Raw genomic sequence first — 25,241 nt, 5'->3', positions numbered from 1 at the left:
CCTCATAGAGATGCACAGATTAATGGAGATGGGTTAGTTTAGGACCTAAGAGCAAGCTAGAAATATGCTTAAGTGATTTGGTCAAGCAGTATTTAATTAATAGAGTTTCTGTGTGGTTATTTTGGCTCTGGGCAGCCTCCCCTAATAGCAGACTTCTCAGTGTGGAGCTGAAGTTGGGAGACCTAAGAGTGGCCTTCTATAGAGCAAAGAATGTGATTTGGTATATGCACACAAGGAATCTACTTAGGGCTCAGAAAGGACCAACTAAAAAGGATGGGAGGGATCAGAAGGGAAACTGCTCGCACAGCCCTGCCTACAATGCTGCCTTTCCAGCAGCAGACTGAAAACCTTCAGAATCTATTCAGTCGTTGGATTGACTAGATTATTAAGATGTCTCTGGCTCCTGAAGGGAAAAAGTTATTTGCCCTTGACTGAGCATTCCCCCGTCCCATCTGATTAACACTAGAAATAGATCTGGAAGCACTCACAGCTTCTAGGTACTGTGACAGCACTTCAGAAAAAGTAATCAATATTTTAGGAATACAAATATATGTATCATTCAGAACGATCAAGTTAATGAGTCTTTGAACTATTAGGTAATATCTATATATTCTAAATATGATAATACGGAGGCTGCTCCTAATTTGCATGTCTGGCCACCAATTACTAGGACTACAGTCTCAGCTGGAAAGAGTTCAAAGTCAATACAAAATCAAGTATAGAGTAGGGAATTAATATGAAAATCAGACAAGATGTCCTTATTCTTAACTTTGTGATGAATGATATTGTTTAATTTGTGCACATTGAAGAGACGGGGCAAGGGAGGATCAGAACTCCAGAAGAGTTTAGACTTTTTTCAAAGTGTTTTTACACCTTTTCCTATTAAACTTGGAAATGGAAGATTTAACTCAAATATGCTAACATCTCTCCAAGTCCATCATACAGGAATCACAGCACCATACCTTTTGCAGTTGCTGTGACCAGCGACTGTGTAATTCATATGCTTTACACAAACAGACATATACATACACAGAATGTATTTTCCCAAGATGTTTACAACTGAGAAATATTTTTAACTCTCTGTGTACATGTTTTCTTCTAAAAGTTATCTTTAAATAAAAGACTGCTGTTGCATAGATTTACATTTGAGTGGAGCCTATGCTGTCCTTTCTATTTCCGTAAACATTACCCGATGATGGATTATCCAACTTCAGGTTTGAGAACATTCAGATGTTTTGAAATATCAGTTAGCAACATGCTTAAATATTTTGATCCATTTGATCCAAGTGCTTTAGCTGATCTTTTTGAAACATTTGATTCCATAGTGCTATTAGTCCTGTGTTAATATGAGCTGACCAAATAAATCTAAACATACTTTGAAAAGATGTGGAAATTTTTCTTTTAAAACGATTCAGTAAATATGATTAGTCATTCATTAATTATTGATCATTCAACCATTCCCTGCTAGAACTGACAGGTTATAGGGTGTAGAAAGGAAAAGAACTGAATATACAATTGGGAAGGAATGAAACACGGTTTAGACCACACGGAGTAGAAGTGGGGGTGATCTTGTGGACGCTAAAGAACAAACCTCCCAAGCAATGTGGTTGATACCCTGAAACTTTATGTTTTCAGCAGGTTTATAGATAAAATAGTTATGTGAAGAAGATTTGATAATGCAGCTGAGAAGTCCCACTATGCTTTCTTTCCAAACTCTCTTCATCCAAGAATGAATAAATATTCTATTTGTTAACCTGTAACTCAGCTCACTTCCCCTCTGCTCCAGCTCTTTCCATTACCAAATCAGGAAATGAAGCATTCCTTTTGAGGCTCAAAATAAAGAGCATGTGATTTTGTTGGAGCAGTTTTTGCATAAATTTACATAAGAAACTGACGATCTTTGTACCCCCTGAAGAGTAAAAGCTAGCCACCCTTGGTACTACACTTGAAATAGTATACCAGGGATGACAATTTTAATGATGCAGGCACTTAAATTCATTAGTCTGTTGTCTTTTTATCAAGGGAGGATGCCAGTCCGTTTATATTCTCAGAGTCATGAAGGGGGAAGGCGGGGAATGGCAACACAATGGGAAGAGCACAGATTTCTGTTGCAGTCCCCAGATGACAGAGGGACTTGGGATCTTGAATGACTATGGTAGCAGCAGAGTTAGCAGGAAAATATAGAATTCCATAAAAGTAGACAAATATATCTTTCCAGCTTGGAAAAAGATATGGTTATTTTTATTTCCCTAATATAATTCTACAAGCACAGTGAGATCCCTATGAAAAAATGTGTGAAATGTGTAACTTATTTTAATAATTTCAAGTTAGTCATTTAAGGACTCAAACATAAATAACTTAAGTAATACATGTTTTTATCCTTCCTGTAGAAATAAGATTGTCTAGCAAAATAGCACACTCTTAGTAGCTTTGCATTTTGACCACTGCTAACAGACATGAAGAGCAGACCACACAGTCTCTGTTAGACCCAGTTTATTTATTGCAAGGTGACCCAAGGTGTTACTCTTCCTGGCAAAAGTCGCTTTTCAAGTGGCCAATTATTATTGCTTAATACAGTATTCACAGTAGTAACGCTGTAGGGGTCACCTTCAACACATCCACTTCCTAATATGTGTATAAGTAGTCACATGAATTCATAGTACTTACCTGTACACACAGGATGATTCATGAACTAGGTTTGTTCCATCATAACATTTTTTTTTAATTTATTTATTTATTAAGGATTTCTGCCTCGTCCCCACAACCGCTTCCCATTTCCCTCCCCCTCCCCCGATCAAGTCCCCCCCCCCATCTGCTCGAAGAGCAATCAGGGTTCCCTGACCTGTGGGAACATAACATTTATATTTGTGAGGCTCATGTTAATAAACATGTGACATCGGCCAAAAAAAAATTTCTAAAATCCACCTCTATTAATAAAAATCAGATTAGAAAATAAAACTTCATACTTAAATGAAATTCATAGCATTTATAAATACTATTTATATTTTATCTAAGTTATGATTCTGATTTATTTTTATATTTTGCATTTGTTATATTTGTTCTTTGACAATTAAATTTTCTAGGAACTTGTTTATTAAGCTGTATTTTTCTATTTGTGATTTCCAATTAAAATTTCTTTTGTATTTATTGATTTATTTATTTTGTGTGTGGGGGGAGGTTTCAGAGTCTAATATGTTTCATGGTGCAGGTGACGTAGGTGTCAGAGTACAGCTTACAGGAGACCAGTGGCTCTCTTTTTCATGTTGGACCCAGGGATTAAACTCAGATCCTCAGGCTTGGTAATCAGCACCTTTACCTAACAAGCCTCGAGCCTGGCCCTGTCACCTGCAATCTTAATAAAATAGAGTTTTGTTTGGTTTTCACAAGTAAGATATCAATATATGTTGAATGTGAAGCTATTTATCTCTGAAATACTCTTTTGAGACAGTAAGGTTATAATCTTGGAATTGCATGGATTTTATTTATGAATTATTTTTACTGTCTTTATATGACACAATGGTGAAATAATCTGTATTCCACAATTTAATTACTTGGTTCCTTTCACAGTCCTAATTCGATATATAAATTAAAAACAATTCTTAAAATAACAAAATTCCCCAATCTAAGAAAATACTTAGTATCAATCCCAGTAAAAAAGGAATTGATTAGTTTGTTATCTTATTTTTTTTCCCAGTTCAGGTGGAGAAACCACCAGTCATGTCAGTCAAAAGCAAAGGTTCTGATGTATAACACTCTAAGTAGCAAGTCAGGACTATCCTCCTCTGCTAGAATAGAACACAAACAAGAAAGAACCTTAAACACCCCCGGAAACACAGACTAGGAAGATGCCTGAGTGTGCTGACCCAGCTGATAAACAGGACAGCCGGCATGCCAGATCAATACCCAGAATCAAGACAAGCCTGTCCTGGGTCGTTCCCTTCTATTGAGAGACGAAAAGTTTTAAGCATTTTCTCCAAAGGCTCATCTTTGTTATACAATTAAATCCCTTCTCCAGAAAGGGCAGGCTCTGTTGGGGGTGCGGCATGTTAGCTACCAGTTCCTTATTAAAGTGTGGATTCCGTAGGTCACATTCACTGAACAACATACAATTAAGTGAGGAAAATTACATTAAGGGAGATAATCAAGTGTTCTTGTAATTATGCTATGAGTAAATTGGTGTGACAATTCTTTTTGCTCTAATTATACAATTTGGGGACAACATAGGACGCATTTAGCATCACCCTTATACAGAAACTAATCTCTTAAGACAGCCTGTGCTCTTTATCATACATGTACTTTTCACACCTTTAAATGAAATGCGAGACTAAACACAGTCATGAGAGATGTTTGACTTTATATTGGTATTTTGATGTTTTCAGTGCATTTTTGGACAGGGAAACTATTAACTAGGACTCCTTTGTATTAGAAAATCAGCTCATTAAAGATCTAAGGATTCTGAAGAAGAGATTTCTCTCAATAAAGAAAAAAACATAGTTTAAACATTTTTGGTGCCTCTTTCAATTTAGTCATGAGGAGGCTACAAAGCATACTGAAACTTAAAATAAAAAATAGAATATAAATGTAATCATGCCACAGCAAACATTATCCATCTTTTTAATTGTCCTTTGAATTCTGACTTTCTGATACTTGCTAATCAACCAATATTTATTAATTAGTTTCTATAACAAGAATCATGCCAAGATCTTTGGCCTTAAAATATTAAGATATTACACAAATAATCTAGTGTAACTATTATAACCAAGTCATACCATATAAGCATATAATATACTCTGGGGCTAATTTTAGGTGGCCAGCATTACTGTGCTGAACCAATAACCTCAGCCCAAGTTGTCAGTTATCTGTCTGACAGTTGCCCATCTTTTGATGTAATTGAGTTCAGTGCATGTGTTCTGGTCTTGCTGCTCCCTCTTGATGATGCTGCCACACTGGGAACTTGGCCTTGGGGCATCTGCTTGAGGGCTTTTTTTTTTCCTTCTGGTATTCTTTGCATGTTTTCCCTAGATACCATCTCTCACTGCGTGCCTCTGTTAGTCTAGTACCAACTTTCTCCCCATTACTTGTGTTTACACTGGTTTATTTGTGATAGACAGCACTTACTAAGTATACACTGTTTGCGTTCTGCCTCAGGTTCTTATAGGGATACAAGGCCCATAAAGGCAATCTTGGTATTTATTGATGAACTTGAACCCGCACTGATAGCAGCACACAGGACAGTAGGTGCTGAGTGAGCGTTTGGTAAGCATGAACCACCTATTAAACTTTTGCTCTAAACGCTCAAGGGCAGAGTCATTATAAATAGAAAACGAATCCTTATAGCCAAAGTAAAAATATCAAAATCTATTAACATAAAAATCACAAAGTTTCAGAATTTCATGTCCCTTTTAAGAAAATAACATCTATATAGAATCTCCACTATTTACAGATAGGAACTATTGAGGAGGTTGTATGATATAATCTTAAATGCACTTTTTTGCTATTGTTTTGGTGTGATATTTCTAAGAACAGAGCAATGTGGAGGAAAAAATTCTTTTATTTTCTAGATAATTTTTGAATGTCTGGGTATACAAACTCTTCATTTGTTTAGCATTCATTTCTTATTAGAAATTATTTTCCTTGTAGATGATTAGGGAAAAACCTTATTTAATAAAATATTTAGTTAAAAATGTATTGGATAAATTTTAAAAATATTTATTTTTTTGGAGTATGCAGGAGCACTGAAATCATTAAAGTATTAAGTAAAATAAGAGGGCATGTTACATAGCCCTGTTTTCTAGTCTGTTGTTTTCCAGTTTCCCTAGATGGATAGAATCTGATGCATTGTTTCTCAGCACACAAAAATTTTGACTTATGTATCATGAAGGTCGGGCAGTAAATCCTGACTGCTAGAGCGCTAAAGAAGCGATGTTTGTAGTGTATAAACACAGCCTGATGTCAGTGTCCTACTGAGGGTCAGTGGTTGCATGAACTAACTAGTTTGCATTTTTATATAAAATGGCAAGATATTGAAACTACATAAATTGTGACTCTATTTGGATCAGTTAGAACAAACACATGCACATACACACACTCATGTGTGCACATGTGTACACATACACACACCAGGAAATTTGTTTTTTATTGTTAAAATCAAGTGAGAATAATTATTTTATGTAGGCAAGGGGACATAATTGTTCTTAAGTGATTTTAAATAAAGTACAACCAAATTAGTACATATATGTCCACATAGAGGCCACTTGGGAAAATGCCTAACTTTTTCAGATAACATTTGAACTCCTTTTTAAAAAGGTTGATGTGTATGTACATATATACATGTGTGTATGTATGTATACATGTACATGTGAGTTGAATGTCCAAAGAGGCCAGCAGAAAACACCAGATCCCTTGAAGTTACAGCTACCGCTGGTGTGAGCTACCCGTTGTGGTACTGGGACCTGAACTTGTGTCTCTTACAAGAGTAAGTAAAGCTCTTTACCATGAACCTTCTCTCAAAAAATTAAACTGTTAACTAACTAATAATTACATGACATATTCCAATATGAAAGAGACAAAATACTTCTATTGAATATATTCATTTTAATAGTTGCATAATTGATTTAGAATAATTTTAGTATTATTATTTTGCTAAAGTGCAAACTATATATTGTGGTTTTATACTTATGTTATTTATAATATACTTAGTAAATATGTTTTTGTCTTTTGTATGGAAAGTGAGAACGAGAAAGGTGCTAGGTTTGAGGCATAACTGCAACTGTGAACTCCCCATGCTACAAGGGCATAGTTTCAGTCTTAGAGAAGTCATGGGAGTTCTGGGGAAACTAGTTCGAAGCAGACACGAAAATGAAAGTGTAGGGATTGGAATAATTTAGGTGCAGGGACAAGGCAATAGTTCAGTCAGTAAAATGCTTGTCATACAAGCATGAGAAAATTCATTTGATCCTTAGTATCCATGGAAGATACTGAGAGTGGTTGGTACCAGTTTTAATTTCACCACTGGGTAGGTAGAGACAAGAGGTTCCCGGGGGCTCAAAGAGCTGCCATAATTGGTGAATTCCATCTCTAAGTGAGAGGTCTTGCTTCAAAAACAAGGTAGAGGGCTGCTGTGAATGACACTGTAGGATAACCTCTTGCCTGCATAGGAATACAGATGCGCTCACGTGAGCGCACACAGCACAATTAAGTGTTATGGATTTTGAAAAACAAGTTTTAGCAAATATATACAAATGCTTCTAAAGGAAAATCTAGAAGAAATTAGCAAGAAAAAAATATTTACAGAACAATGCCATAACGTTTAGTTGAATTGTATGAAGGCACTTTACAAAAAGCACACCAGCTCTTGAAAACATACTGAGAGCACACAAATCCACACATAGATGCATGTAGCCACTCAAATAGATTATATTAAAGATATCAAAACTCAAAAGGAAGAAAGGTCAAACATTATCTTCAAAAGATCAGTTTGTTCTATGGAGAATAGGCTCCTTTGCATTAATAGTGCCAGGAGAAAAATATTAACACTGAAATGTCAAGGGAATAATGAAATTATCAGATATGCAAAAACTCAGAATTATACTTTCACCCAGAGAACATTTTTCAGCAAAGAAAAAGAAAATGGAAACCTGAAGGAAAGGGGAGTGGCCAACTGTAATCAAAGAACTAAGAGCATGCAATGGTATATGTAATAAGCACCAACTGTTTGCATGATCGGTTCCTAGGGTTGACTAAAATACAGATAAAATAATCAAAGAAGTAGAAAGAAGCCCATTTACACTGTGAAGTATCTGAAGGAATAACATCCCAGTCAAGCATGGGGTGATTTCCTGGAAACCAGACCCCGGGGAGATGTGTGATTGGACCTCCATTCTCAGTTGCCTTCCGTAGATGTTGCTCATGTGCTCCACAACTGCTGCCTTGACTCTTCCCTTAAATTATATTTTCGGTCTATTTTTTTTCAGAAATCACCACCACCTTCCTTTCGAAACACTTTCATGTTTCTTTAAAATATTTCATTACAGAATACTTTGCGAGTAGATTTTAAATAAGTATCGACTTAAGGGAGAAATCAGTCAGAAATGCAGACATTAGAACTTTCTGAAATAATGATGTAAAATTTAACTCCCATAGTTTTCAGAGCCATATGCCAATTGTTTCTTTAAATGTTTTCAAGGATGTTGGCACTGACTGTTAAACTTGTGATGTCTGCTTACTAATGTCAAACTGCAGAATTTCCCTGAAACTGTGTTTGTGTAAACAGTCAAATGCAACTTTACCTATTAATGTAACATCAATGCCTTCCCTAGAGGCATCAATTAGCAAGGCTAATACAAAATTAAAATCTGTTTCTTGTATGTGCATGCAGTGTATAACATGACTGTTATCACTGCCTTGACTGATGCTTGCCTGAGCGTTAACACTGTCACTGTGCTTTGTGCTCTGGACTGACTCTCTAGCCCAACCTCCTGATGTTCTTCAGCAGATGTGTTACAGAAGATATGTTTTCCAAACAACACCGGTGATCATAAATATCACCTACAGATGTGAGCCATCATAACAAAACACCAGTTCTTAATACTTAATAAATTCTCTTAGACGAGCTAATGAGTGGGAGTTTCCAGAAAGTCTTTGAGATACTAGAGTGGACAGTGATGAAGCCATCCTTCCTTTTTCCTGTAAGCAGAGCTGTAAGCAGGTTACTCACTTTGACTTTGGACATGGACTTCATATAATCTAACCCTTTGAAACACATACAATTAATGTGTATCTGCTAGGATGGCCAGTTCTGCAAATCTTAATTTTGGAATTTCCATTATGTTCATAATGTTGAGCGGTGTGTCTTTTTCACCATGATATTACTCACCAAAATAAAATGCCAGACTTATGAAATACAAAATTACTTTATTTCAGTTTCCATTTAATTTTCCTTGAGCATGAGAAGGCTTAATAAAGTTTTAGCATAAATATTCTATATCATGTAGCACATGGTGCTTAACTATCTCCATATTCTGTTAGAAATAAAATTTTACTTGGTATCTAAGACAAATTTATAATATAATATTTTCCAACTAATTGGCTCACTACAGTCAATTAAATGGAATGTTCCTTACAGAGACAAATCTATAACAATCTAATTGTGGTAGCGCCCGTCATTAAAACTCTTGGGAGTGGCAAGCACAACCGCAGAGTTTCAGTTAGACCACTCAACATTTCCTCAGAAGATCTAATTTTTAGTGAGTGTTTTTTCTTCTTTCTTAAAGAATAATAAGAACAGGGCAGTAACAGAATTTTGACTATGCTGTCATTTTGAAGTTGGGAGTGAACAATCTATCAGGTTTCCTTTTCAGCTAATTGGAAAAGAGGAGGAATATAGAATTAGGACTTTTCGCTCTACTGGGAACTTAGAGATGAATTAAGATGTTAGATATAATTAAATCATGGAGTTTGAGGAACTTGAGAGGTCATCTATCTAGTCAAACTGCTTTCATCTGAGAAGGTACAAACGTAAATCATGCTCCTATAATTATTATCTGAACCCCTTTAAAGACATCATCAATTAGTTTAGCAATTCAATGCAATGCTGTACTATTCTTGTATCTGAGTATATCTATCCATAATAAATAAAATGCTCTCTTACCAGCTTATATGTATTAAATTGAAAGAAATCTATACCCCTACTGTTACTTTCTACATTTCAATCCTTCCACTTGTACTTTCGTTTAAGATTTTGCATTTAACGATGAATCTTTCAGACATCGTGGCACTTATGTCTTTGAGGCCAGTCAGAGCTTCAATATCAGTTCAGACAGCTTGAGCTACATAGCAGCACTTTGATTCTAAGAACCAAGGCAAGCAAGGTTGTTTGTGTGGTCCATGCAAGGCCTGGAGTCAGTCCCCAGAACTGCAAAGTTAATGCACCGTCTGTCTCATTCACATTCTGAGGTCCATGCTGGGCAAAAGACCTAAGGAAAGTGATTAGGAGGAGCTGTACTCTAAAGTTTTTCTCCTCCTCCTTCTCTCTTGCTACTGCTCTCTCTGTGTGTGTGTGTGTGTGTTTGTAAGATTTAAAGTTCTGCACCTAGCTTCTATTTGTACACATTTCCCTAATATTTACAATTAATTCTCCATTTGTTGTCCTCAGCTACTAAGTTTTCATTTTACCTTGGAAATGAGTTTCATTAAAGTTAATTTTGACATGTGCAGAGCTGTATGGATTTATTGGGAGAATTTCACTCACCCTAGACGTGAAGGTAGCATCATTGATGGAATGCATGTGCCCATACAGAGACTGCTCACATTTACCCTAAGAGATAAAGCAGAGAAGATTTGATTTAAACAATGTTGAGTTCATTTTCAAGATTGCATTCTTATGACGGAAAAAAAAAAGAGATGTTAAATCAGGTACTATTCAGACCAATCAAGGCAGGGCTTGCTTGAGGTTTCACAGTGTGGATCTTTGGACTGGACATCTACTCTTCCTGCTTTGGACCATTGAGCTGGTAGGGAACTCTATCTGTGAGTCCAGCATAGCCTCTCCAGCATCACTGGGGCTGGAGATGTGGATCTATCTTTTAAAATTATAAGGCCAGGATGAAACTTCACATTTCAAAGCTCAGTTTTAATATTATTATTATATTATTAAATACCATAGAACAAGTGTGATAGTATTTTACACAGTAAGACTTTATTTTGTGACAGACAGGCAGACATTTATCCACTCACCTTACTGCTTCTAAAATGTAGCTAAAATTAAATATTAAAATCTCCATGCTTGTGTTTAGATGTTTTAGGAAAGATGGACCCATAACATGTTGCAGTGAGAAAGCTATATGTGGAGCCTTGCATCTTAAAACTGGGGTTCAGGCCGGGCGGTGGTGGCGCACGCCTTTAATCCCAGCACTCGGGAGGCAGAGGCAGGCGGATCTCTGTGAGTTCGAGACCAGCCTGGTCTACAAGAGCTAGTTCCAGGACAGGCTCCAAAACCACAGAGAAACCCTGTCTCGAAAAACCAAAAATAAAATAAAATAAAATAAAATAAAATAAAACTGGGGTTCAGAAGGAAGTCCTGACTATATTTGAAAAGAAACATCTTTAAACAGAGGGAAGATTACAACTGAACTATTATTTGGCTATTCTTGTTGTGAACATTGAAATTCAGGTTTCACTGAATAATTTATTCAACAATTAGTTTCTGCATAACCAATATTGGTTGGCATAATTCTAGGTGTGTGCCTCCTATGCTATAAAATGAAACACACTCTTGTGCTTCTGAACTGGAAGGAGAGGTGACAGCTATTTTATTTAAAAGGCAGAGAGTGTGTTAGCAGGTGATAAGAAAACATCCAACCAGGTAAAAGGTAGCATTAGTTTGGGACTGAAACATATTGGGGCTGAGAAAATGATAGCAATGTGTGCCCCGTTAGCATGCTGGGGACAAGACAGAGTCTGAGAATCTGGAAAGCTCCACTTTCCTATTACCCTTTTCTTCCTCTTCCAAGTGTTGAAAGGAGCCCTCTCTGAAGCTCCTTTATCTGAATGAAGAATGTGTCCCCCCCACACACACTCAAAAACGCCATCATTCTTAGACCTTTCTCCAAATTTCATTATCCAAGGAAGCTGGAATGACAGGGAGGAAGGGGAATGACATCATATCAAGGAAGCTTCTCTTACAAGGTCTTTTCTGCTTTCCAGCTCCAGGATCCTGTGTCACCCCCTGTTTTCCTTGGGGCCAATCAATTTCCCAAAGAGCCATTGACAGTCTTTAAAAATTCTTCCAGCACCTACTTTCTTCTTTCCTACAAAGGTGGTATTTAGCCCCAACCAGCTGTCCTTCTTTGAGCTTCCTGCACAAATGGACAGCTTAATATCTTCCTATGGTTTCTCCTGTTAAAGTGTCTGTATTGGTTCCATTTAGCAAACCTTCAGTGTGCACAAGGGAAATTCCCCTTATTGCTGTAAGGAGCTACTGGCAAATGTGATTAAAAGGGGTGGCCCATTCGGCCTTACATAAAAGTAAAGCCTAAACAAAGCCTGAGGTTACTAGTGCCATCAAAGCAGATCTCTGCTTTAGCCAGTGTTCCTCATACAGTGAAAAGCCAGAGGAAAAGTTCTCAGGTGTGGAGATTGCAGGCAGGTTTCTGGAAGAACAAGAAAGGTCAGGGTGGCTGGCTAGGGGCCAATAAGAGGTGTTTAGGTGTATTATCACTCACTACCTTGAAGTCTTAAAGACTGAAGAGGGAGAAAAGCTACAAAATAAGATGAAAGGCAGATTCCTCAGTGTTCTTTCAATGTTACTGGTCATTTCTGGTACTTTCCTAACTAGGCAATCTTGCAAGCCCATTGTCACTAGGCTGCATTTAGAACTCAAGGCTGCCATTGTGTTCAGCAGTTTCAATTTCCAGTGTCTCTTTACAGAATCAATACATGCTACTAATCTATGTCCACAGGATCCGGAATTTCTCCACATAAATTTGGAGTTCATAAGAGAGTACACAGAAGCGAGCACATAGTCTCTGAGGGTCTGCTCCCCTCCCCTTGTTGCTCTGATCCAGTTTCTTAATGCTCTTGCCCTTTAAACCAACCATGCCCAGCACCACAAATCATCTCCATTCCCAAAGCAGAAATAAATTACTCACAAAGCCAAACAGGTCGAGTATGAGATGTTATAATCACTACTATGTTTATTTATTGATGTTTCGGCTCCATTTTCTTTGACGATGACTATAGGGTAATACAATATTATATCTGCATGATGAATGTTAAACGTTTACAAAGTTTTACATTGAAGATTTATCTTAAACATTTTTTTTCACCGATAAAGTTTTGCCTTTTGTCTGCTTCCAACTTGAGAATCCCTAAATTATTTGATTAATTGGTATGGAAAATGTACTTCCTGGATTCAGTTCCTGAGTGCCAAGTTTTAATTCAAAGGAGAGTCTCAGAGGCTCCCTTGAACAGCCCTGGAAGTACCAGTTATAATGGAAATGCTGACTGACCACATTTGCGCTGCTATAACAAAACCTGACTAGAAGATAAATGTTTCATGAATTAAGAAAAGTTTTTAAAAAAATTTCTACTGAGCTTTGTTCCCAAGATAAAAGTGAATCTACTCTTTTTGAGGTAGAGATAGTATGTGGGTTACTAATAATCTATTCTGCAAATAGCCTTAATCAAAAACAATATCCAAAGTGGTACATTGAAATGTGGAGTAAGTTCTCTGATGAATTCTTGTCAAAATTGTTTTTGTTCAAAGGAAATGAATAAGAGGAAGAGTTTTAAAAGCTATCACATGACCTACATGCACTGTTGGACATTTAATTCGCCCACACAGAGAAGTTGTGCGGTTGGTGATTTCTGGATCTGGCACACTGTCTGACCTTAACCAGATCACTTCACTGGGCCTTAGTCCAGCGAGTGCAATGATGTAATAGTACATAACCTTTAGTTCTGTTGGTAGGGAACTAAACTAACAAACTAGCATTTGGGTTGGAGAAATAACTCAGAGAGTGAAAGAACTTCCTACTCTTGCGGAGGACCTGAATTTGATTCCTAGGACCTACACGAAGAGGTTCACAACTGCTTGGAACTCCAGCACCTGGGTTCCAGTGCCCCCTGCTGGTCTCCAGAGCACCTGAGTTTATGTGGTGCACACATAGACAATTATGAGCTGTCTTACTGAGAGTTTCTGTGGCTAGAATAAAACCATGACCAGAAGCAACTTGTGGAGGAAACATTTATTTCTGCTTACAGCTAACAGGTGACATCCATCACCAAGGAACAGTCAGAGGAGGAACAGAAGGTAGGAACCTAGAAGCAGGGACTGATATGGACGAGTGTTGCTTACTATCTTGCCCTTCAAGGTTTTCCTAGCCTGCTTTCTTATATCACCCAGGCTGGCCAGCCCTGAAGTGGCACTGCCCACAGTGAGCTGGGTCCTCTCACCTCAGTCGCTGCTGACGAAATTGCCACCCAGACCTGCCTACAGGAGGTATGTCTTCAGCTGGGAGTCCCTCTTCCAGGTGAGCCTACTTTGAGTCATGTTGAAACAAACAAACCGAACATGTGCATGCCAGAATGACCGCTGGAATACCGATGGCTTCCAAATGGACTTCTTCATCCTTCTCTCTGCTGAGGCCCTTAAATAGCTATCTGTATGTGTTAAGCTATGCCCTCCGATTTGCTTCCCTTTGGGCCACTGTCCTACTCTATGACTGGTTCCATACGAACAATATCACCTGGGACCCCCTCTCCCCAAAAGGAAAACACCTTCCAGATTCAAAGAGCAAGCAGAGTGAGATAGATAAATAACCACTCTGTTCCCCTCGGTTCAGCTGCTACTCTGTCACTGGGCCGAACTCCATATTTCTGTTATGTCTTTTCCTGAGGCTAAAGCACGCACTTCTTTAAGTAATGGCCTCCTTCTCATACCCTTTCAGACATAGGGATAATGATGGATTCTCAGCAATGAATATTCTGGATCCCGTCCCCTGCTCTGTGTGACATCGGACACCACTGGGGAGCATGTCTGGTACAGCATGTCCGACGTAATATGCACACTAGTTCTCCTGCTCAGCAAATCATTTCTTCCTAATGGATGCATGTGGTGTCACCAATCACAACACAAAAGGAGACAACCATGAGCCTGTGCACATGACAGCTATGTCCTCCTCCCCTTCATCCACCTGCCATGTAGTACCCCTCTCCATTCTCTCTCACTTCTGTCCCTCTCCACCGTTGCTTCCCGGGTACGGGGCAGCATCCCATGAGTTTCCTCATTAATCTCCTTTTCCACTCTACCCCCCATGCCATGCATTCTCACAAATGTCATGGAATTAGGAAAGCCTGAATCAGATAAGGCAAATCTCATATGTCTAACCACCCTAAAAATTACCATCGTATTAAAACAAACCCCAAGCTCTTTCCTAACAACTGAATTATCCAGTCGTTGGCTTCTGACTTTCCAATATGAGCTCCCACTTTACCGTTCTTCTCTTTCATTAGCTCTCTTCTTCTGTGAAATATCATTTTACATTTGTTTATGCTGAGGAACACTTGCTTAACGACACAAAGACGTGTTGCATTCTTTTATGATGCATTTGTTTTTCCCTGTGAAGCTGTCACTTTGCCTGACCGAAAACCTAACTGGTCTAATAAAGAGCTGAATAGCCAATCGCTAGGCAGGAGAAAGAATAGTCAGGGCTGACAGGCAGAGAGAATAAATAGAAATTTGGGAAGAAAAAAAATTAAGAGACGTTAAGGAGTGAGAAAATAAGGGGCCAGCCACCCAGTCATGTAATAAAAGTGAAAGTAAGATATACAGAAGTGAGAAAAGGAAAAAGTCCAGAGGCAAAAGGTAGATGGGATAGTTTAAGAAAAGCTGGCTAGCAACAAGCCAAGATAAGGCTACACATATGTAAGTAATCATAAGACTCCACGTGTATTTATTTGGGAGGTGGGTGGTGCCCTCCCCCACCCTTCACAAAAGTAAATTGTAGAAACAACCAACAACACTGTTCCTTCAATATTTTATACAGTTAATTGTCTGAGCTTTCCAAGCACAGCACTGACATATCAAAGAATGACTAAGTAATAACACTGGTGAGACCTCTGAGAGCCTTTCAGGCATCTCACTTGAAGCATGATCCAGAGCTCACAAGCCCAGAGGCCTTTCCCTTCTCTGCTGGAGTCAGTCTGCATTTCAGAGCAAAGCTTTCTTTAGTATGTCCTGTCTTCTCTCTGTCCTTATTTACACCCCTCTCTCCCCCTTCCCTCCTACATCTATCTATCTATCTATCTATCTATCTATCTATCTATCTATCTTCCTCCTTCAAAGCCCTCCAATCATTTCTCTCAGTCTCTCTCTGCTTCCAACTCTCCTTTCTCATCCTCCATTGCCCCTCCTCCCACTTTCTTTCCCCCTCTCCTTTTATCTCTCTTTTCCTTTCTCTCTCACTCTTTTCGGTCTATCACCTTCTAAAAAAAATCTCACTAGTATACTGGCTAATTAGGTTATTGGTGATGGTATTATTCTTGGTGTATCACCTGAAGTGTCTCTTTATCATGTAGAAAAAATCAGTCCTATGCTGTCTGGGCCATACCACTATGACCTCATGATGGCAACACTGGTCCACCACGTTAGTTAACATGGAGGGAGAATAGTCAGTCCATGAATCCAACAATCAAGATAACAGGCTAAAAATACACCAATAAAAAATGAATGGTGGTACACTCCTTTAATCCCTGCTCTCAGGATATAGAGGCAGGTGTATCTCTGTGAGTTTAAGGCCTGTCGGGTCTAGAGAGGGAGTTCCAGGATATCCAGGGCTATACAGAGAAATCCTATCTCAAAAAATAAACATCAGGCGACGAAAGGAGACAGAGACAGAGACCCACATTGGAGCACCGGACATAAATCTCAAGGTCCAAATCAGGAGCAGATGGAGAGAGAGAGCACGAGCAAGGAACTCAGGACCTCGAGGGGTGCACCCACACACTGAGAGAATGGGGATGTTCTACCAGGAACTCACCAAGCCCAGCTGAATTGGGTCTGAAAAAGCATGGGATAAAACCGGACTCGCTGAACATAGAGGACAATGAGGACTACTGAGAAATCAAGAACAATAGCAATGGGTTTTGATCCTACTGCACGTACTGGCTTTGGGGGAGCCTAGGCAGTTTGGATGCTCACCTTACTAGACCTGGATGGAGGTGGGTGGTCCTTGAACTTCCCACAGGGCAGGGAACCCTGATTGCTCTTTGGGCTGACAAGGGAGGGGGACTTGGCCGGGGGAGGGAAATGGGAGGTGGTGGCGGGGAGGAGGCAGAAATCTTTAATAAATAATTAATAAATTAATAAATAAAAATAAACAAACAAAAAAGAAAGAAAAAGAAAAAAAATCCCAGAGGTCCAGTCGGCCCAGAGGCTAGGTACTGTGTGACTGTGTGGTGTCTGTCCCATTGTGCAGAAACTAATGTGGAATGGTTTGGTTCAGGAGTTTGAGGACAGTAAGCATAAGCAACAGAAGAAGAGCCTGAGCAAAGGGAAGGAGAGAGAATGAATCTGATGAAACTCATCACAGAGTTTTAGGTAGAGAAGAAACACCCATTCCAGCTCATTATGCTCACAGAGGAGAAAGCTCATGGGCTATTGCAGGGATGGCTAAGAACATCATGAACCTTAGGCAGTTGTTCTTCTGCAAGCTCTACATCAAATCATAAGTGAGAAGTGTCAATAAAAGCATGAAACTGCCATACTGTCTTTCCTGTTTTTACAGTTCTAGTGTGCTCCAGCCTTCACTGTTTCCCTGCTTCCAGTTTTCTCATGTAAACATGTATATGTTTTCATATTTATTCCACTTTTGACTCAAATTTTATTTTAACTCAAATTCATCTTTATTCCACTTTCAACTTGGTAGTGTTTCAGATCGATATTCCTGACCTTTCTCTTACAGCCTTCTCTACATTAGCTAAAAGCTTTTTGATGAAATTCATCTCTTCCCTTCCCCTTGGGCACATGTCCATGTGACTAAGCTATCCCTTTCCCATTGTAAAATAAGTCCCAAGTATACTACGTAACCCTTTAACTAATTTCTCCATTTTTAGATTGTGTATTGAGGCAGTGGATGATGGAGAAATATAAAGCAAAAAGAGTCTGCATTTCTGGCCAACTAAAAGAGACAAGGCATCACCTGGAATCTTCCTAGTAGAGAGCTTTTGAATGAGAAGCTAGTTCCTACTGTGCTGAGTCCTAAAATTCAAACAATCAACTCCATACACACGTGTCAAGAGTGGAACACGTGTGCAACAAGCAGGTCATCTTCTTATACCTTACCATTAAGTTCAATGACTCATAGTTAATCCCAGCTGTCACTAAAGCCCCACAAGTATCTTCTCCACTGTGTGTTCTATTCCCAAGGCTTAGGACAGTTTTTGTAGAATTTGATAAAGAGGTACTCAGCCACGGAGTAAGCAATTGACATGGAGAACACAAATGAAAACTGAAAAACAGCACCAAAACCAGAACATCCTCACTTCTATTTGTGTTCCCCAACATCAGTCATGACATGAGATGGGTGCCCAGCCTGATTCCCCCACCTTTTCTTCAGGATGGTACAAGCCCTAGAGTATACTCATACCTGGGTGCTGCCATCACCAATTAACACTTTGAATAGCTGTGCTGTAAGCCAGTGGTGACTACAGCTTGAAGAGAAAGCTTTATTTCACTAACTGTTTTGACTCCAAAATCCTGTACTAAGAGCAAAGCTCTGTGAGATGGGTGATATCATGGGGCTCATGTGAGAGACAAGCAAACAGTTACTGCACCCACACCTATTTCTCTTCTCCAATTTTTACCTTCCTAGACCTTAATTATGGAAGCAGTACCCCTAGGGTTCCCCTTTCCTTTCAGCAGGCACCTATAGCACACACGATTGTATCTGTGAGGTTCTCTTAGATCTTAATATGTGTGAGAGACATAAGCAGAGATGCCCCACTTCCCACCTATGAAGAACAGAGAACAGAAGCTGGATGCAGACTTGATGATGTTCAAAGGTAGTTACAACATAATTTACCCTTACCTGACCAAAACGGTGTTGATGTTGGAGTCCCCTCTGTGCGCTGTGATTATTAATGAATAAAGAAACTGTTTTGGACCTATAGTAAGGCAGAACTTAGGTAGGCAGGAAAAGATATGCTGAATGCTGGGGAAAAGAAAGGCAGAGTCAGAGAGAAGCCATAGAGCTATAGGAGACAGTTGTTGGGAACTTTAGCTGATAAACCACAGCCATAATACACAGATTAATAAAAATGGGTTTGAGTTAGCCAATAAGAAGCTAGAGCTAATGAGGCAAGCAGTGATTTAATTAATACAGTTTCTGTGTGATTATTTTGGGTCTAAGCTAGCCGGGTGGCCGGGAACCAACAAGTGACTCCCTGACAATTGGCACCAAAGTGCCAAACTAAAATCTACTTAAAAACCTGAGAGAGACTAATTGTAGACACAAAAATACAGAGTTTAACACAGCTTCTTGCTGTTTGCTGGTGGTGTGCCACAGCTCCTTTAAGGGAGGTTTTCCTGACTCAGTGAAAGCAGAAAAGCCATGACATTTTGAAGTGCTGGTTTCATGGACTGTGCTGCCAGCATGACCACTGGCTCTTTCAGGAGATGGAGCATTTGGATAGGGCAAGCAAAAAGTACTGAATATACCATAGTAATGGTACAGCTTAAGTTTTAGACTGGGCTGGCAAGTAGAAAGTACCATAGTACTGGTGCAGCTTAAGTTTCAAGAAGTGCTGAGCATTTTAAAAAAGTGCTCACGGACAGTAAAGAATTACAGACATTCAATAAAGACAAATCCAGATGTGTCACAGTATTGGATAAATGTACATAGGCTTTTGGAAGAGAGAAGAAAAAGAGTATAGAGTCATAAAATAAAGTTAATGCTTTTTAAAAAGGGTAAAATATTTAAAGAGACAGAGCACAGATGTTTCTTTACATTTAAAGGGGGGATATGCTATAGAGATTTGCATTGATATGGATCTTGGTTTATTGATACAAATTTTAAAAATGTAACGAATAATTAAGAAATATAGGTTAATAGATAATCATCTATAATAGTCAAACTTTTTGTCATGTTAATTAGATTTTCTAGATACACAGAGATGTATTTCAGATAAATAGGTATTCTTAAAATCTTTCGGAGACCTTTGGAATATAGCATTTTAAATGTTTAAGAACTTAAGACTTTTCATGACAGTGAGACACACGTCTGCTCCTGTCAGCACCAGTTACTTCAAGAGGAAGAGGGACACTGAAGCAGCTCTTTGTGGAGTTTCCTAGCCATTTGGGCAAGAAACTGCTCTTGCTTGGACTGCTTAACCAGATGTGCAGGACCCACAGAGAAATGACTACTGAACTTGCCTAAAGGTGAGATGGTCCTTCAGGGTTCCTGGTACATGAGTCTGCTAGACATTCCACAGGACACAGAAGAAAGTGACTGACAAACTGCCAATATAGGCAGAACTTTATTTGAAGTTTCCTGATTCATGGAAAAGTCTGCTGGATACTATTGGCCTGCAGGCTGAAGATGGATGTCCCAATGAGACGAAAGGACTTTGGTTGACAGTGAGATGTCTCTGTCAATTCTAGTGTTCCGGACATTGCTTAAAATGTACTTCCTGTTTACTTAGGTAATATTATATTCTTCTGGAGTCTTTGACGGAGTTAAAGAGTTTATAGATATAGTTTTCCTTCGTTATGATAAAGATAAAGTAGATATAAATATTTTAACTGCATTTCTTGTGTGATATCTTTTGTTGTATGTAATTTAACTATGTTAAAGTTAAAACCTTCCTTTTTATTTAAACAGAAAAGGAGAGGTGGTGTGGGAGTCCCCTCTGTGTGCTGTGATTACCATTAATGAATAAAGAAACTGCTCTGTGCAGGGCAGCACTTAGGTTGGCAGGGAAAGATAGGCTGAATGCTGGGAGAAAGAAGGGTGAAGTCAAGAAGCCATGGAGCTGCCGGATACAGAAGCCAGGAACTTTAGCTGGTAAGCCAAAGCCACGTGGCAATACACAGATTAGTAGAAATGGGTTAAATTAATATGTAAGAGTTAGCTAATAAGAAGCTAGAGCTAATGGGCCAAGTAGTGATTTAAATAATACAGTTTCTGTGTGATTATTTCAGGTCTAAGTTAGCCAGGCAGCTTGGAACCAACAAGTGCCCTCCACCTCAACACGGTGTATTAAGCTTGTCTCTTTAAAATATTAAAAAGACTTGCTAGTAGTATTAATAGTGTCATATTAAAAATTGAGAATACTGTAAAAATAACTCAGTTATAGTCTATCTCAAGATTAAAAACAAGTAGAAATAATGGACATGGGATGTTGGGTAGTCATACAGAACTTACTTGGCACATACAAAGTCCTGAAGTGGATCATCAGCACCAGAGGAAACTGTGTGTGGCGACCCAAACATGTGACCTTAGCACTTGGGGGGAGAGGGTGGTGGTGGGAACAGAAGGCTCAGAAGTTTGAGGTCATCCTCAGCTACAGAGGGAGGAGGACAACATGGTGTACCTGAGCCCCTTTCTCAAAACAAACAAACAAACAAACAAAACTACAAACAACCACAAACATATAAACCTTCTTAAAAATTGGTATATGATAAAATCACAAAATAACCACATATCACCAAAATTATGATAGCATTAAGGAAATAAGTGGTCACACATTTCCTCTTATAATATAAAGACACTTACTTAGCCAGGAAATCTAACAGCATCTTGATAAAAGAAATAAAACTTTAAAATATAATATAACTTTATTTTAATTACTTTACTAGTCTATATATTATTAAAAGTTTTTACTTTTTACTTTTTATTTTTAATCGTGTTTATATACGCCCATGCATGCAGTACTTGAGGAGACCTGAAGAAGACATTGTATCTTTTTGAACTGGAGTTACACCAGTTGTGATTAGCCTGACATGAATATTGAGAGCTGGATGTGCATCCTGTGGAAGAGCAGTATGCACTCCTAACTGCAGACACATCTCTCCAGCTCCCAAACTATATTATAAAATGTTTTTTTATGTGATAGTAATTTTTATCTAATGGGAATGCAAAGCATATAGACTGAAATATGTAAATCTTTAAAATATATACATTTAATTACAGGTGGGTCAAGAGTTTAATGCCCTGGAGGACTGATGCCCATGAAAGCCAGAGTTTTCAGATCCCCTTTGGGGTCCTGTTATAAGCCGCTGTGAGCTCGGAAATAAATTTGGATTTTCAGATAGATCAGTCCATGTTCTTAATGATTGAGTTATCTATCCAGACACCAAAATGTACAAATCTTATATATGGGTAACAATTGTGTAACTTGTTCTGTTTGAGGGGCTCCTGGCAGTGGGGACCAGGGTATGCCCCTGGAACATGAGCTGGCTTTTTGGAGCCCATTCACTATCGTGGGATGCCTTGCTCAGCCTTGATGCAGGCGTCGGGGGGGGGGGGGGGGGAGGCTTGGTCCTGTCTCTACTTAATGTGCCAGACTTTGTTGACTCCCCATGGGAGGTCTTATCCTTTTAGAAGAGTAGGCTGGGGAAGAAGTGGGGGGGGGGGGTAGGATGAGGAAAGGGAAGGGGCACTGTGGTTGATATGCAAAATGAATAAAAATTAAAATTAAAAAATATTAAAACTTAAAGACAATTATTTATATATACCTTAATAACATTCAGATTAGGACCTGGTCTATCTCTGTCACTCTGTAAATCCCTGCATACCCTTTCTAGTTAAAAATGGCTAAAATATTTTTATTTTCTATATTTTCTGAGAAATGAAATGCAATGTAGCTATAAAATTAATATTAAGGAAGATAATGTAATGAAAAGTTAGTCTTTTATCTCAGGTTAACCTCAGAGGCAGTCGCTGCAAATTTTAGGAACTGTCAAGTTTTATGCACTTGCCTGTGTGCCTGCAATCACTTTCCATCTTGAGTGCCTACTTCAGTCGTTCTACAAATGCTGCACATACATTTTGAAGGCTAATAGAGTGGCAGTAAAGAATTGCAGGAGTGGATTGAAAATGCAAAGTTATTAACATTTGTTATTTGTATAAGCCCTTTGCCATACACTTTATATATAATATTTTTTACTTTCTATCATATGAAAATGGCATTTTAAATCCCCTTATAGTTGAGAGATTTGTATAAAATGGTCCACTTAGTGTCTACACAGGTAAAATATTTAACATTTGTAGATTAATCTGTGTTTTTCATTCTGAAGTCAACTTATCAATTTTTGTGATGACTGATAGTCTTAAAAGTCACCATTCTTCCAAGAAGAGATACCTTGTTCCATATCCACAGTGAAAAGTACCAGAGCTGGCTGTAAAGTCAATCAATTTGCCACAGTTCTACAGCCCTGCTTGCAAGAAAGCAACCAGCAGTGGTTTTAAAACTATCTAATTAATCAATGACTGCAAACTTCAGTGAACACTATCCCAAAAGCCAAACAGAAGAGGTTTATGACTTTAGCTGATGGGACAGAGATTTACTACAGTGAACACATTCCTAAGGCTGCTAACAACATTCTCCTGTTTTAACTGGTTAAAAGAACTGTCCAAAACAGACAGGTTTTTGTTCTGTTCTCATCCCATTCCTGCCCAGTAACTAATACGAGTAAACTCATCACAGAAAATATCAGGTCAGTAAATGGGTTTGCTCCAAAAAGAGTATCTCTGAGCCATATAACCCATCTGTTCTTTTTTTTTTTTTTTTTGGTTTTTCGAGTCAGGGTTTCTCTGTGGTTTTGGAGCCTGTCCTGGAACTAGCTCTTGTAGACCAGGCTGGTTTCGAACTCACAGAGATCCGCCTGCCTCTGCCTCCCAAGTGAACCCATCTGTTCTTAACTCTTCTGTAGAACTATCTTTTAAAGTCATGGTGTATAGTGTTTATTTTTTATATAGTTACAGCTTTGGCAGTTTGTTATAAAAAAGCATTATAACCTAACCTGGGTGATTTAAGCAACAGATGTGCAGTGCCTCCTGGAATTTTGATGACAAAGGGCCAGGATCAAGATATAAGCAAGTTTGGCTTCATTAGGAATCCTTTTTTCGTCTGTGCATGGCTGTGGTCTTTCTATATATCAACCCAGTCTTTCTTTCCTCTATGTGTGTGTCTTAATCCTAATCTCTTTCTATTAGGAAATCACTCACAATGGACAATACTCTCTTTAATAAGCCCATGTAACCACAACTATCTTAAGGCCCTTAAACCATTTTGGGACACTGAGACCTGGATATCAGGATGTAGGTGTGGAAAGACACTATTCAACCTGCAACAAAGATCTAGCCATCTTTATTTTGCATTAGCTTGTTTAAAAATAAAAACTATGATATTACTTTATAATATATATCTGGTTAGAAGTAGAGATTATGTATATATTACATAAACAAACTTCATCTTATATCCAAACAGTTTCAAAATGAAAAGTTGTGTGTTTTGTGCCATATTTGAGAATAGCTGAAACATAATTGGTTATTCATACATGAAAAATGCAAGTGTCGAGTGTAGGTCCACAGTGAAGCATTTTGGATTTGAAATGGGGTGGCAGCTAATTTTGTCTCAGAAATATGTGGCTCTCAGTCTTCTCATTGTAATACAGGAATTCAAGTGTTTATAATGCCACTTTGAAGACTTAACAATATGGTAAAGATCATAGCAAGTTTCAATGAATGTTCGTTATTGCATGGTCACAGTATGCACACACCCAAGCCCTATGATGGCCAAGATGAAGACTGTTATCTTCATCCACAACCACAGCCTTAAAGTGACTCTTGGGGGCATTGAATAAATATGTTCATATTCAGAAACACACTTAGGAAACGTGTTTCATTTTGGAAGATCTCTTTACTAACTTTCCTTTCTTCACTCTGACTGCTGGTGTTTCAAGGCAACTCAAGCAAATAGAGTTAATCTCTCAGCATCTCTGATTTCATGACAGAAATCTGGGGAGAAGAACCATAAGCAATGGGCTTTTCGTATTGGAATTTCACACTGTGCAGAATTCAAGTCTGTGCCTCTCTCCCCTACAGCACCTCCCTGAACTTGGCTATTCCTAGCAAACCTGTCAATCCCACATACAATGGTCCAGAGGGAACCTCTCCTCCTACGACCACTTCTGCCTTGCCTTGAGAAAATGTTTGCATATAGTAAAATACATAAGAACTTCCAATGAAAATTCTCCAAATAAAACACATTAAAAGATAAAAATACATTGGATATTATTTCCGATTCTATGGCCCATGATACAGGAGCAAACTATGTCTACAGATTAGCAGAAGTAACGTTTACTCCACCTTTGAGAAGCACATTCCCATACACAATGTCCCTCAAATGTAGCTTGTTTTTATCATGGCTATTGCCTTAGCTTTCAAACTGTCTAAGTGTATGGAAGTTTAAATGAATTAATAAAAATATTATTAAAAATTTTTAGTTATAGTCAGGAAACATTTGTGAAGTTCTTTTCTTGAGTAAAAAAAATATTTTAACATACTAGCATAATCTATCTAGCCTGCAAACTTGCTGGGACAATTGTGTGTGTAAAACCAAAGAACTTTTAATGTTTATGGCTTGCAAACTGTTAAAAGAAAACATATTTCACTATTACTACTGAATTAATCCCACTGGCATGTAAGCTGGATACAGAGCGATCACTAATGAGGCTCCCT

The 25,241-nt window shown here is 38.4% G+C and overlaps 1 protein-coding gene across 1 annotated transcript in view; it reads right to left on the bottom strand.

Moving 5' to 3' along the window:
- Spag16 (sperm associated antigen 16) overlaps positions 1 to 25,241 on the bottom strand; it is an 899,292-nt gene that overhangs the window by 252,146 nt on the left and 621,905 nt on the right. Inside the window, exon 14 of the mRNA XM_041631902.1 lies at positions 10,250 to 10,315. Coding sequence (XP_041487836.1) covers positions 10,250 to 10,315 — 66 coding nt within the window. The remainder of the gene's footprint in view (positions 1 to 10,249; positions 10,316 to 25,241) is intronic.

This window comes from Microtus oregoni, unplaced genomic scaffold (genome assembly GCF_018167655.1).
Source record: "Microtus oregoni isolate MIOR12 unplaced genomic scaffold, Mior012 000038F_ref0000394, whole genome shotgun sequence".
Lineage (NCBI taxonomy): Eukaryota > Metazoa > Chordata > Mammalia > Rodentia > Cricetidae > Microtus > Microtus oregoni.
This window is presented reverse-complemented; position numbering and strand designations above follow the sequence as displayed.